Source organism: Trachemys scripta, chromosome 11 (assembly GCF_013100865.1).
Source record: "Trachemys scripta elegans isolate TJP31775 chromosome 11, CAS_Tse_1.0, whole genome shotgun sequence".
Taxonomy (NCBI): Eukaryota; Metazoa; Chordata; order Testudines; family Emydidae; genus Trachemys; species Trachemys scripta.
In genome coordinates this window covers 40,493,769-40,506,180 of record NC_048308.1, presented here as the reverse complement: position 1 = coordinate 40,506,180, position 12,412 = coordinate 40,493,769, and the positions used below count along the sequence as shown (strand labels likewise).

General features: G+C 40.8%; 1 protein-coding gene across 5 annotated transcripts in view; it reads left to right on the top strand.

Annotated features, from left to right (window-relative positions):
* LNPK (lunapark, ER junction formation factor) overlaps positions 1-12,002 on the top strand; it is a 69,762-nt gene extending 57,760 nt beyond the window's left edge. For 4 of the 5 annotated variants that reach the window (XM_034785429.1, XM_034785430.1, XM_034785427.1 and 1 more), the window contains one exon: positions 11,029-12,002. In XM_034785429.1, the coding sequence (XP_034641320.1) occupies positions 11,029-11,228 (200 nt within the window). In that variant the 3' untranslated portion in view covers positions 11,229-12,002. The remainder of the gene's footprint in view (positions 1-11,028) is intronic. The other variant, XM_034785428.1, reaches the window with a different exon arrangement.
* Positions 12,003-12,412: the final 410 nt, after the last annotated feature.

The window sequence follows — 12,412 nt, the reverse complement described above, 5'->3', positions numbered from 1 at the left end:
GGGAAATCATTGATATAATTGAAAAAGGATTAAGGTGTTCTAAAACAAAACATGCAATCCACATTGTCAATAAGTTAATTGTCAATAAGTAAAATATGAAAGTATAATCTATGTGCATCGGACTAAATTTTTAAAACAGGCTGGGATTTACAGAAGAAGGAATTGGGTTCCCAACACCCACTGTTACTGGAATGTGGGCATCTAATTTCCTTATCTTCTGAAAATCTCAGCCCTATAATATACTAGATAAATACTGTACCTACTGTCTTTTAAGATATACATCTATTATAATAAAACAAAATATTAATTCTCTAACTGTACTATGCAAAAGAATGTTTTCTTGTACCCATATTAGATGGTGCACTATAGGTTGATGCTAATTTGTAATTTTGTCAGTATGCACAAACTGACCATGACTTGAGTCAAGGCATTTCATTTGAGCAGCCCTCTCTTATGAAAATAATATTCTCTCAATCTGTCGAAAAGCATTTTCAATAAGCCATTTTTGTCAGATATAATTTATAGCATAAACTCTGCTTACAGATAGTTTTAACCCATACTTATTTTAAAGGGTTTAATTAATGTAACTCTGTAAACTTAAGCTACTAAGCTTTCCTTTTAATGAGGTATAAACTGTAAGCAAGGCTTTTGCAAATCACCTATTAAGACGGTTCTCTCCTGGCAAAAAGTGGCATATTTAATTATAATTACAACAGATGTTGGCAACAGGAAAGTAACTTCTACCAAAATGTTGGCACCATTCAGAAACATGATTTGGATCAGTAACCCTGATAAACCATAGCCTTGGAGTAAGGTTAATGCCATTACCAACATAGCAAAACCACAGTTGTATGGGCAAAATGACTAACAACCTTCAGTAAAGATGACTGGGTCCAATTCCCTCCCCTGCCCCTCTTTCCCTTCCCCCCCAGTTTTGTGTTCAAGTATTCACTAGCCGGCTGCATAATCTTTTATGGTCACAGACCTAGAGGGTTAAAGTACCTGTTGACACTAGAACACTAAGGTGATTGCTCTTCTTTTCTCCATGAAATTGCTTCTGCAGATCTCAACTTGATAGAGATTAGCCAGCAGAGATGTTCCTGAGGAAAACTAGTTGAGCAAATTGCTCTCACATGCCTACCATCTTATCTTGCATCTGAATCAAAAGACTAGTGCTTAGTAAATGTTTGAATTGAGCTCCAAATGGCAGCCTCAATATATCTCAGTAATTGAGAAATTCATTAGGGAAACCATGGTAGCTGGCTTCCCTCTAGTAGATTAAAACCTGAGTCATTTTAGTACTAAATCTCCAACAGAATTTTTAAGAAGCTACAAAGCACAGTTTTATCCATTTTGCTCCTCTGGTTTCATTTGAAGACCGAGCACAGAGTGCTTTAAAGTAATCATGTGTAGTCTTCTCTTTGTCCTGTTAGTTGGGAACAGCAGCTGTTGTTCTGTGTCTCCAAATGTTTCTGTTGAGTGCACCATATTTAATCCCTGTTGGAAAAAGCCAAATCTTGACACTGAAAATATTTGATAACCAAAAATGGAGCATTATATCCAATTAAAACTGTAGAAAGGCAGCAATGTGACAAATCTTGGAAGATCTGTGGTTCTGATTTACTTGACCTTGAGCAACTGGGATTCCAACCTGAGTATGGCACAGAATGCTTTATTGCATTGACAACCACCTGATGCAAACCGATCAGGTGTTCGTTTTAAAATAGGCCTCAATCAGCTTTTCAGTACCTTAAATCATGAGGTGATGTTGAACATGCCCGGGATCTCTGGAGAGAATGGACAGAGCTGCACTTCATTGCCTTAGTTTCTTTCTTCTTGATAGATCATGGAAGATAGTATTGGATTTGCTCTTACCCCTCCCTCTCTCCCCAAGCGCTGTCATGGTATACCACAAGGATCTACTTTCTCATCCCTCTTATTCATTGCATATATGGGGCTGCTAGAGCTAGTGACACCCAACTTCATATTTCACCAATCCAGAGAGTATGATTCAGTGTTTTTTCCTAGTATCTGGGTGCAATGAGAGTGAGTCCTGAGAGGACTCGGGTAATTAATGGTAAGTTGCAGTAAGGAAGCAGACGAGCTGGTGGAAGTTATCAGTACCCCTGATTGAGTGTGAATCTACAAGACTTGTAACCAAAGTTTGTAGTTTGGTGGTCTGATTAGATTACCAGCAGCTTTTGGATGATCAACTAGTGGCAGTGATAAGGACTTTTTTTCCTCTTTATTTGATTAAGAGATAGCAGTCCTCTCTTTGATGCTGACCTTGTCCTTGTTTCATGTTTTTTGTCACCTGTACTTTATAATACTGTAATGTGCTCTTCAAAGTGGTCATACTTAACATTTGTTTGGAAGCTGAAACTAGTGCATGGTTCATCAGCATGCTTCATAAGTGTGGTATCTCATGGCGAACATGTGACACCTGTGCTCCGGTATCTGCACTGGATGCCTATTGGCTTCCAGGCAGAGTTTATGGTGTTGGTTTTGACCTATAAGGCCCTAAACCTAAATGGCCAAGGACCTTCCTGTCTCCTTATACCATACTGCCACAATTTGAGATCTGCATAGGTACTCAGTTTGAACCTTTGGGTCCTTTGGGAAAGCATCCTCCCCCCAACCCCCCTGGTATACAGCTTCATTCTAAAATAACTCAGATCTGATCCAAGCATCCTACAAAGTTCCTCTGAGTTGATACTTGGATAGAGCTGTGATTGTAGGATTTTTGTTTGGCAGATAATATGTAATATGCTGACTAGTGACTGGTGTGTGGAAGAATTCTGCTATTTTGATTTTATTTTTGTAATTGGCTTGTGTATTGTGCATTTAGCTGATGGCAAAGGCATCCATAGCCCCAAGTGGACAGTCTTTTAAATTTGAGTTTTTAAATAAAACAAAATTGAATCATTTTAACAACAGAGATCTAATCTCCTCTCCCCAAGGAGATCATGTCTTGGAAGAAACAGTGGAAGCAGAATACATTGATTTATGTAGAAGTCTCTGACCACTTTGGATGCAAAATTGTATCTTGAGGATTTAAAGCCATGTTGTCTTACACTATTTTTCCTAAAGGCTGAAGAAGAACCCAGTAATCTTAGTAATATTGCTAATGTGTCTGAAAGGAACATGTAAAATTAATCAGAGCCATACAAGTGTTCCAAGGGTTGATAGGATTATAAATTGGGAGATAAAAATGAGTCCATTTACTAAGGGATGGAAGAAAGCAGATAAGCCATACTAGCTGCTGAGAAGCCATCCTAAACTTCCTTTTTTCACTGTTTTTTTCCATTTTCAGTGCTCAAAAATGGGACAGAAATCTTTTTCCCTGAGGACAGTTGGAGTAAAACTTCTGCCCCAATAAAGCTCTGGTTATAGTTCCATGGCTTCTGTCTGACAGGAACATGAGTTATCCATTAGAAACTTGTTATTAGAAGGACCCCGGAGAGGAGATTAGGTTTTGATATGCCATTAACTCAATGTAAACTTTAACTTCCAAGACCTATCAATCAAAGGTGATTGCAGTGCTGGAAAATATTGGAACAAATAATCCAGAAAGGTAGAGAAAGTCAAGGAGTTTCATATGAGCTCTAGATCCCCTATCCTATCTTAAGACTGATTTTTTTTCCCCCATAGAGATTTTATTGGTTTTCTTGCATATCAAAAGTGGAATAAAAACCATTAAATTCAAAAATCTGTATACACACCCACACATGAGCACATCCCATACAATTCACTGCCAAAGTACAGAAATCCTGCCTCACTGCAAAGGGGATAGGGAGTCCCCAGACACCAAAGCCCCCACAGGCAGTATAGCGAAAAGGATGTCTTCGCTGCCGCAGGGCAGCTAACGGTAGGCAGGCACAGTCCTCACTGCACATCAAGCAGGAGAGGATGACTGCACATATGACCCTTCCTAAACTGCTGATCTGACAATGGTTTAGGTATCTGATGTTTTGAGATCCCCAACATGAAGGGTTCTTCCACCAGTCACCTCTTCCATGAGGTGACTACTAGAAACAAAAAGATGCTCAAAGTTTTTTTTAATGGCAGTTGGGGCAGGCCAGGAGATAGGCCAATGTGGCAGATGATCGGATATCTTTATTTTTCCTGGCTCGTCTATTTTACCTGTAAAAAAAGTCCTACCCTTCAAAAGGGAGATTCAGAAATGTAGACTGAAGTTCAGCAGACAACCATGCATGTTTCTAAGACTAAGTGCTGACCTCATTGTTTGGCTACCTACCAGATGCTCCAGAAGAATAGAGACTGGTTCAAATGTCAGATATGTTTTTTGAGATACTTGCAGCAGAGACATAATAACTACTATAGGGGAATAAATCTAGCTTGGTTTGAATGACCGCTCAGAATGACTGATCAAGAAACCAGATCTGAAAGCAAACTTTGTTGGCAAAGAATTGGCTTGTCTCTTAACCAGTAAGGCTTAACATCCTCTAGCTCTGTAAGAGAATAGCACTAGGGCACCATTTCTTAAACCCGTAAGACATTTTCTTTGGAAGAATAGTATTTCTGCCTCCAAATGTCTTATATGCTTTTTTTCTTCAGACCTCCTGACTCTGGCATAGAGGACTGAGGAGATGAATCAGCTTTTCTTGGATTCAATTACTTCTAATATGACTTTTTTCAGTGTAAAAATGTCCTAAGTTGTTGACCCTTTTACTCAGTTCAGTCTGACTTGCTGAGGAGCTCTCATCTACCTCTTTGGCAAAACCGCAAAGGGCATATGGATGCAATTGCTGTGTAAATGTTAGGCTTTCTCCTTCAAGAAAAACTAAAATGCATGTATTCCTTCCTTCCTCATGGTATAAAAGCCATGCACACGGAATACCTGTGAGACAAATATCCCTCAGGCAGGTATTTGAGACACTGGAAAGTGCAAACCTCACTAGTACACATTTTTAAAAGTCAGATTATTTCACTGGGTCTGCTACAGTGGAGAAGAAAACCTAGCCTTTGAGAAAATTCATATAAGGTCAAAAACTTGAGTTACTTTAAGACCTTTGGTTGCTTTTGTCAACTCCTAAGCTATCCTGCATTGTACCAAGAATAATAAAAATAAAAATGAGTATGCCCAATGCAAAAGAGCAAATGAAGGTTCTGAGATAACTTCTGTCAGTGGAAGGAACTACTAAAGAAATGATTAGAAGGTTGGGGTATGTGTTAGTGTTAGTGTTATGCCTCTGTTTCAGAATGTTTTCAAGCTAGGTGACGCATGCACTGCCCCTCATGCTTTTACTACTAGTAGAAGTTCTGTAGTTTGCAAGTCAGGGCATGAGACTCTTTAAAGCTGGGAGTTGAAGAGTTGATTTAACCCAGTAATCCTTATTTAACCAGTGGTTGGTTCTTCTGAACATTTAAAATTCACTTAATAAAGAGACTCCATACAGCTCCCCAAAATGTGCACTTTGGTAGTATGAGGTTTGCCAGTCAATCTAAATGTGACACCATGGAGTTGACTACATGACACAATGCTGATGTCACGTGGTCTATAAAACTGAAACCTGGCATTCTGCGTTGAAAATAGACATTTTGCTTTGTGTGTAACTAGATGAAAACTTTAAAATATTACCTTCCTGTGTCACACTTCACTCTTAGTGAGTAAGGGTAGGTCTACACTTATTTCCTGGTTCGGCGGCAGGCAGTCGATCTTCTGGGATCGATTTATCGAGTCTTGTCTAGACGCGATAAATCGATCCCGGAAGTGCTTGCCGTCAACGCCGGTACTCCAGCTCAGCGAGAGGAGTACGCGGCATCGACGGGGGAGCCTGCCTGCCGTGTCTGGACCCGCGGTAAGTTCGGACTAAGGTACTTCGAATTCAGCTACATTATTAACGTAGCTGAATTTGCGTACCTTAGTCCGAAGTGGGGGGTTAGTGTGGACCAGGCCTTAGACATATGCATCCCCGGACTCGAACTTGAAACTTTTTGGATGACCTTTATTATTTAGAGTGAAATACTGTTAATACCAGATAAAGCACTGTACAATGCAGAAAAGCTTTTGTATACAGTAACTTGTTCACATATCTTTTATGTATATCCCTGAACTGTAATTCTGCTGCTCCATTCTTGTCATACAGAATTGACATCCTGTGGAGTGCTAGGTTGAATTGAATTAAATAAACTTGTTTCACTTTTGATAACCCAGGTTTTCAGAGAATTTTTGAATTTGAAACCATTTAATCATATACTGATTTTTCTAGTTCAGAAAGGTTTAAATTCCCTTGCTTCTAAGCCTTTGTGAACAGAGTTATGAAAAGCCAGAGTTCTTGAAATTCTGCTGCTAGTGGTGGATTCCTTGAGTGTAGAATTACAGGTGGCTGGATGCCATCACTGCTGCAGAAGTGTTACAAAAGCCTCTTGCTTCAGAATTTGAGAGACTAGGCAATAGGTTGTTTCTCTGTTCTCTCCTTTTTCCCCTCTCCTTCCTCCGGCTGTTCCTCCCCACACTCAAAATCTAAGAATCTGGTTTCATGTGTTGCTACCACAGCTTCTTAAAAAATAACTAGTTGCACGTTAGGTCATAGGGGGATTCCTTTCCACTTGGTATTTACTTATTACATGATTTTTGTGAACTCCCTCATAACAGATGCCTACCACCTTAGTCAAACTGAAATCATAATATTGTGAGCTCGCTGGTTGTTGGGGGAAACATTCCCTACCACAAAGGTAGGACAGTTGACTTCATTAGCTGACTGTGAAGAAGGCTCTGTTTACATGTTTTTGTTTAATACTAAACGCTGAGCAAGGATGTTAAGAAATGCATGGCTGTTGGAATCAGGTTTTTTGTTAAGAGTGCTATAATATGGTAATGGCTTTGACATATTAAAATCTGTCTTAAGCAATCTACAACAGTTGTGTGGAAGGCCGATATATGTAGGTGTATTTTCCTTCAATTAAATCAATCAAGACTAATTGCTAATACTCAAAGACTTCAACTAAATAAGATATTTGCATTGTAATATTTTGTCCTTTTCAATTTCATTTTCAGAGTTTTAGCCGTCTATAATTACAGCTTTTACTAGCATTTAAATTGTGTTACTGAGATCTAAATGACTTTAGACATTTACATTAATCATAACCAATTTGTTATAATGTAAAATTAAATCCTTGTATTTGCACATGAAAGCTTTAAACATCAGAGTTTGTTATATAATAGGTGGAGCTGTTATAAGACCCTGTTTTTAGTTGCATATAACTTTGCCAACTTTTAAGCATTTATGCTGAATTTTTTTATGCATAGCGTTTCCTCAGGTTGAATATTTTTTTTGAAAGTTTCAGCCCAAACAGTTCAGCCCTTTGCCAGAATTATTTTTAAATGATAAAAACTTACTTTTTACTTACCTTTTCACATGCTTGGAATCTTCTTTTGAGACCTCTAGTGTGCCCCTATGCTTCAGTTTAGGGGCTTGAAATTTGGCAGGGGAGTGGTCTCTGTATCAAGAATGTGCCTTTTGCTTTCCCTTTGAAAATCCACCCAAATTTGGCTGCTATAAGCTTTTGAAAAATTGCAGTTCACACGTGCTCAGACTTCTTGGTGGCGCTGCTAAAATCTCCAGGCTACGTTGCGGCGGGGCACTGGAACTGATAGCAGGGGAAGGGTGTCTCTCCTGTGCTTTCAATGGCACTCCCACCCACCCTGGGGCCAGAGCCCATGGAGGAGAAAGCTACCTGACTTGAATGCAGAGAGGATAAGAACTGGGCAAAGAAAGGAGTAGATTGAAACAAGGAGTCTGAGACAGGGACTGAAGTAAGGTATGGAAGAAAATCTGACTGGGAGTTGGGAGACTGAGACTGGGACAAGGAGCCAGGGGGTGGGGTGGGGATAAGAGAGACAGACTAGATGAGGAGTCTGGGGAGAATAATTGGGACTGGGAAACCAGTGCGGGCGGGAAGGACTAGAGGCCAAGGAGGAGCGGAGAGACAGATTGAATGAGGAACTGGGAGATGAAACAGACTGGGCCAGGAAACTGGTTGGGATGAGAAGCCTGAGGAGTGGAGTCTTAGACTCATTAGACAATGAGATGAGGCTGGGATGATGAGATGGGTGGGGAAGAGACTAGACAGGGACTGGTTAGAGGGACAGAGCAGAAGGAGTCAAATTGGAGGGAATGTGCAAAAGCCTGTGCCCACTAGACCACACTCCCCTCTAGACCCTGGAATGGAATCCAAGATGCCTGAATCTCCCCATTCCTTTGTGGTCAGCAAATATCTGTGAACCCCCCATCAGTATGACTTACCACTCTGGTGCTGATCCATGTAGAGGATGACAGCCTTCTACTGCTACCATTTACAACATTTGCTCAAGTGGCAGAGATCAGTGTGGTGGCTTTAAAGATTCCAACGCTGCTGGTGAACCTCATGAGTGTCAGTATGATGCCATATAATGGAATTTGTTTTTTATAGTTTGCTTTCTTAAAGACCTAGTAAATTATATTTTAAAAAAACTACATTAAAAGAATATTAAGGTTGCAAAGTTGAGCACTCAGAAGTTAGGAAATGCCAAAATTAAGGTTGTCTGTCCAACTTTAATTTGCTCCCTTGTGAAAGCCTTATTATATGATCACATATAGTTTTTTCCAGAGGACCCCTGCCTCATTCAATGTGCAGGTTAAATGATGCCCAGCTAATGAGAAGTATTAAATATTTTGTTTCCTCCTCATTGTTCAGTTAGTGTCCCCATGCCTTTACTGCGCGGTATTGAAACTCTCCTCTGAAGACAAAATTATTAATTTGCTCGGGGGGCCGTTCTGTGGTGCTCATCACTGTAGTATCTGTGTACATCACAAACATTAATGTATCTTCATAACATCTGTGAGAGATGAGAGGGAAGTGATATCCCCATTTTACAGATGGGAAGCTTGGCGATTAGTGGACACTTCTGACCTTAACTTTCAGTGCTCAACTTGAGCTGACTAGGATCTGATTTTTCAGAGTACTTAACAGTTCATATGATCAGAGTACAGCTGTGACTTCAGTTGCAGCTATGAGTGCTCAGTCTTCTTGCAAATCAGACTCAAATCTGGATCTCAGGTTGTGCATACAGAAAATAAAGCACACAAAATTAGTAACCACCTGTGAAAAGTTCGTTTAAGTGACTTGCCTAGCACCACACAGGAACTTTGTGTAGAGGCAGGGATAGAATGCAGTGTTTTCCAGAGCAGCATTCTTAACTGAGACACCACCCTTTCTCTTCCTGCATCCCCGCCTCATTCATTACACACCTGGACTCTGATCAGAGGGGCTAGGTGGACCCTGCAACCGTAGGCCAGTGCATGGGGCTTTTCATCCTGCACATCACCTGATGTGCACTCCAGGAGCTAAGAGCAGCCTTGCTTCCGGCTTCTCTCGCTTTTCTCGAGCGAGTCCTGCAGGAGGGTGCTTCCCTCCCATCCTTCACCTCTGCCCCTCCAAAACTCATCATTGGACCCTTATCCTGCAAGCCTCCCCAGCCATTCCCAACATGCTACCTGAGCCAACTGCACAGCGTCCAGCTAGTCTGCCTCCGAACCCTGCCCAGAGAACATCTGTATGTGCTCATGCTTCATACTATCCACATTCTCACCTTTGTGTCCTGCCCTGACACCAAGTGGCAGGACCTGCTGCCACCAGAGGAGGGTTAGGAACCCTGGCAGGCCAGTCTATATTTCAGTCTGGTCCCACAGCCTGCCAGGGATATCATTTGGTGGCTCCTCCACAGAGCTGTGAGCACAGGCATGTACGTGGTGCAGTTCACGAAATCCCCTGATGCCTGCCCCTTCTGCAACGAGGAGACCCTGGTGCACATCAGGTTGCAGCCCCTCTTCCTCAGCAAGAGGCTCTGGAGGAGCCGGTTCTGGCCACATTTTTTCCTACACCTCCTGATCTATGCACACCGCATCCGGGGCCCAACAAAGTTGCAGGACCTCCTCATCAACCTCCTCCTGGTGCTGGCCAAGCTGGCCATCCATCATTCCAGGAGGAGGAAGCTAGACAGAGGGGTGTTCTGTGACCATGGGGCCTATTTTCGGTCCCTTTTCTGCTTACGTCTTTGGGCAGAGTTCCTCTGGGCAGTGTCCACTGACTTCCTAAATTCCTTAGAGAAGCAGTGGATGCTGTCTGGGGTTCTCTGCTTTGTGTCCCCCTCTGGATCTCTTATTCTTTACCTCTGATCTCACTCTCATGCCTGTTTTTTCATTTGTTGTCCCCAGAAATCAACTGTAGTCTGGGCTCATTGGTTCCTCCCCCGTTGTTGAGGGGTTGGGCCTATAGTTATAGGCAGGCCTAAACCCCCCTGCCTCCAGTACTATAAATATTACACACCACCTAGCTTCTGCAAGAGATGAGGCAGGGGTCCTGTGGAAAAAATGGTATGTGAACACATAAAAATCAGATCCTAGTCAGCTCCAGTTGAGCTGCCTCATCTCTTGCAGAAGCTGCAAAGGGTCCTACAAACAGCCTCCTTCATTGCCCAGCTCTGATTTAGTTCCAGAGTTGGGCTGTCCTGTCCATGAAATGAGGCAGGGGTCCTGTGGAAAAAATGGTATGTGAATATGTAATTAAAGACTATATCATAATGCATATGCACAAGGGTACTAAATTAAGGTTGCATAGGAAACCTTAACTCTGATACTTAATTTTTGAGCACTTAAATTCGCAATTTATAATAACATTCTTGTGTGTAATCTTGTATCAAATGTGCTAGAATATATAAATGCCTACCTTGATAGCTTTGAATTTTCAATATCTCTTCCTCCCATTGTCTACTTTTCTCTCCCCCCCCACCCCCAAAAAAAAAACAACCTCTGCAAATTCTTACTTTTGGCCTTACCATTAGAGAAATATCAACCCACTGCAGGTTGGTCCTGGTATTTATAAAGAACTTCTATACAGTGACAGTACCCTAAACCTGTGATTTAGAAAATGTTCAAGTCTAAGTCCCACACTTCCTTACGTTAACTGTGTATTCAGTATTTCTGGAAGTGATCAAATGATTAATTTAATCATTTTTTTTCTCAGAACCCATAGAACAAATTACACATATTATTGAGGCAGACCAGATAGATGGTGAGGCATCGAGTACTGAGCAGCAAGGGGTTGAATTATCTGAAGAGGCTGTGAAAGAAGAAACAACAAATGAAACTGAACCTTCAGTTACAAAAATCGATTCCGCTGTTCCAACTGAACAAAGTGATGAGTCTGTCCCAGAAGCAGAATAAGTACTTCAAGTGCCTTAGCTTTGTTCATGCCAGTTGTTACTCTTCAGGTGGGCTTTTTGAAAATGGTACAAATTAAAATCTCTCTTGAGCTCAGACTGCCTCACTACCACAGTACGTCGAAGCTATGTGCACTACTGGATATTGAAAATTAAGCATGTATTCTTTCAGTGAGCTAATGCACTGCAGAATGTATAGTTGGTTGAAGTCTAACACAATCACAGGTCGCTTTAGCTTAGTTTTGTATATTTGAAAACTAAAATTTACCTACAGGGTTATTTTCCATACACTTAACCAAATGCATACTAAGTTTTAGGTATTGAACATAAGCTGCAGTAATTAGCAACAACTTATCTAGTGGAGTTTTGGTTTTGTGAACTTTTAGGATTTTTTTTAATGTTTACCCATTAAAATTGATTGAATGACTTTAAATATCTAGATGTTTACAGGCTAAAATGTCTTTAGGCATTCAGCTTAAGCAGTGTGAAAGGGTCATAACTGTAACAGCTTAGTCATTGTCTGAACTTTTTTGACAGAATGCAGTTAAACAGCACTAAGCTGTATTGTAACTCCTTTGGCATTACCTGTGTGCAGATGGGCCGAAGGCACATGATATACAAAATTAGTTTGTGTTTACATAAGGTATAGGAAGTCTCTACTTGACTGTACTTGAATACTGAGCGTTATTTATACCTGTATAATAATGACAATATATAAGTTAATTTTGTGCCTTTGTGTTTTTTGTTAAAGGAAAATAAAGACTATCTAGCAACAATATTTGCTTTGTATTTTCCAGAAATCATGGGAAAACTTCATGTGCTATATAGCAACTATAACAGTTTATGGAGACTCTTGAAGGAATATGTCAATTTGCTTTATAAAGAGCATGTATTTTAGTACTTATGTGACTTCGCTGGTAGAATTGAACTGGGCTGGTAATTAACCTAGAAGCTTTTTGTAGAGTTATGTTAATACATTCCACTGTTTTCTAAATGTGCCTAATTTACAATTCCAGTTTTTTTGGTTAACAGCACATTGAATTACTAAGACCATGTCTACGCTTACCAGGGATCGATGCTGCTGCAATCGATGCAGCAGGGTCGATTTAGAGGGTCTAGTGAAGACCTGCTAAATTGACCACAGAGCACTCTCCAGTCGACTCCGGTACTCCAGCTCCCCGAGAAGAA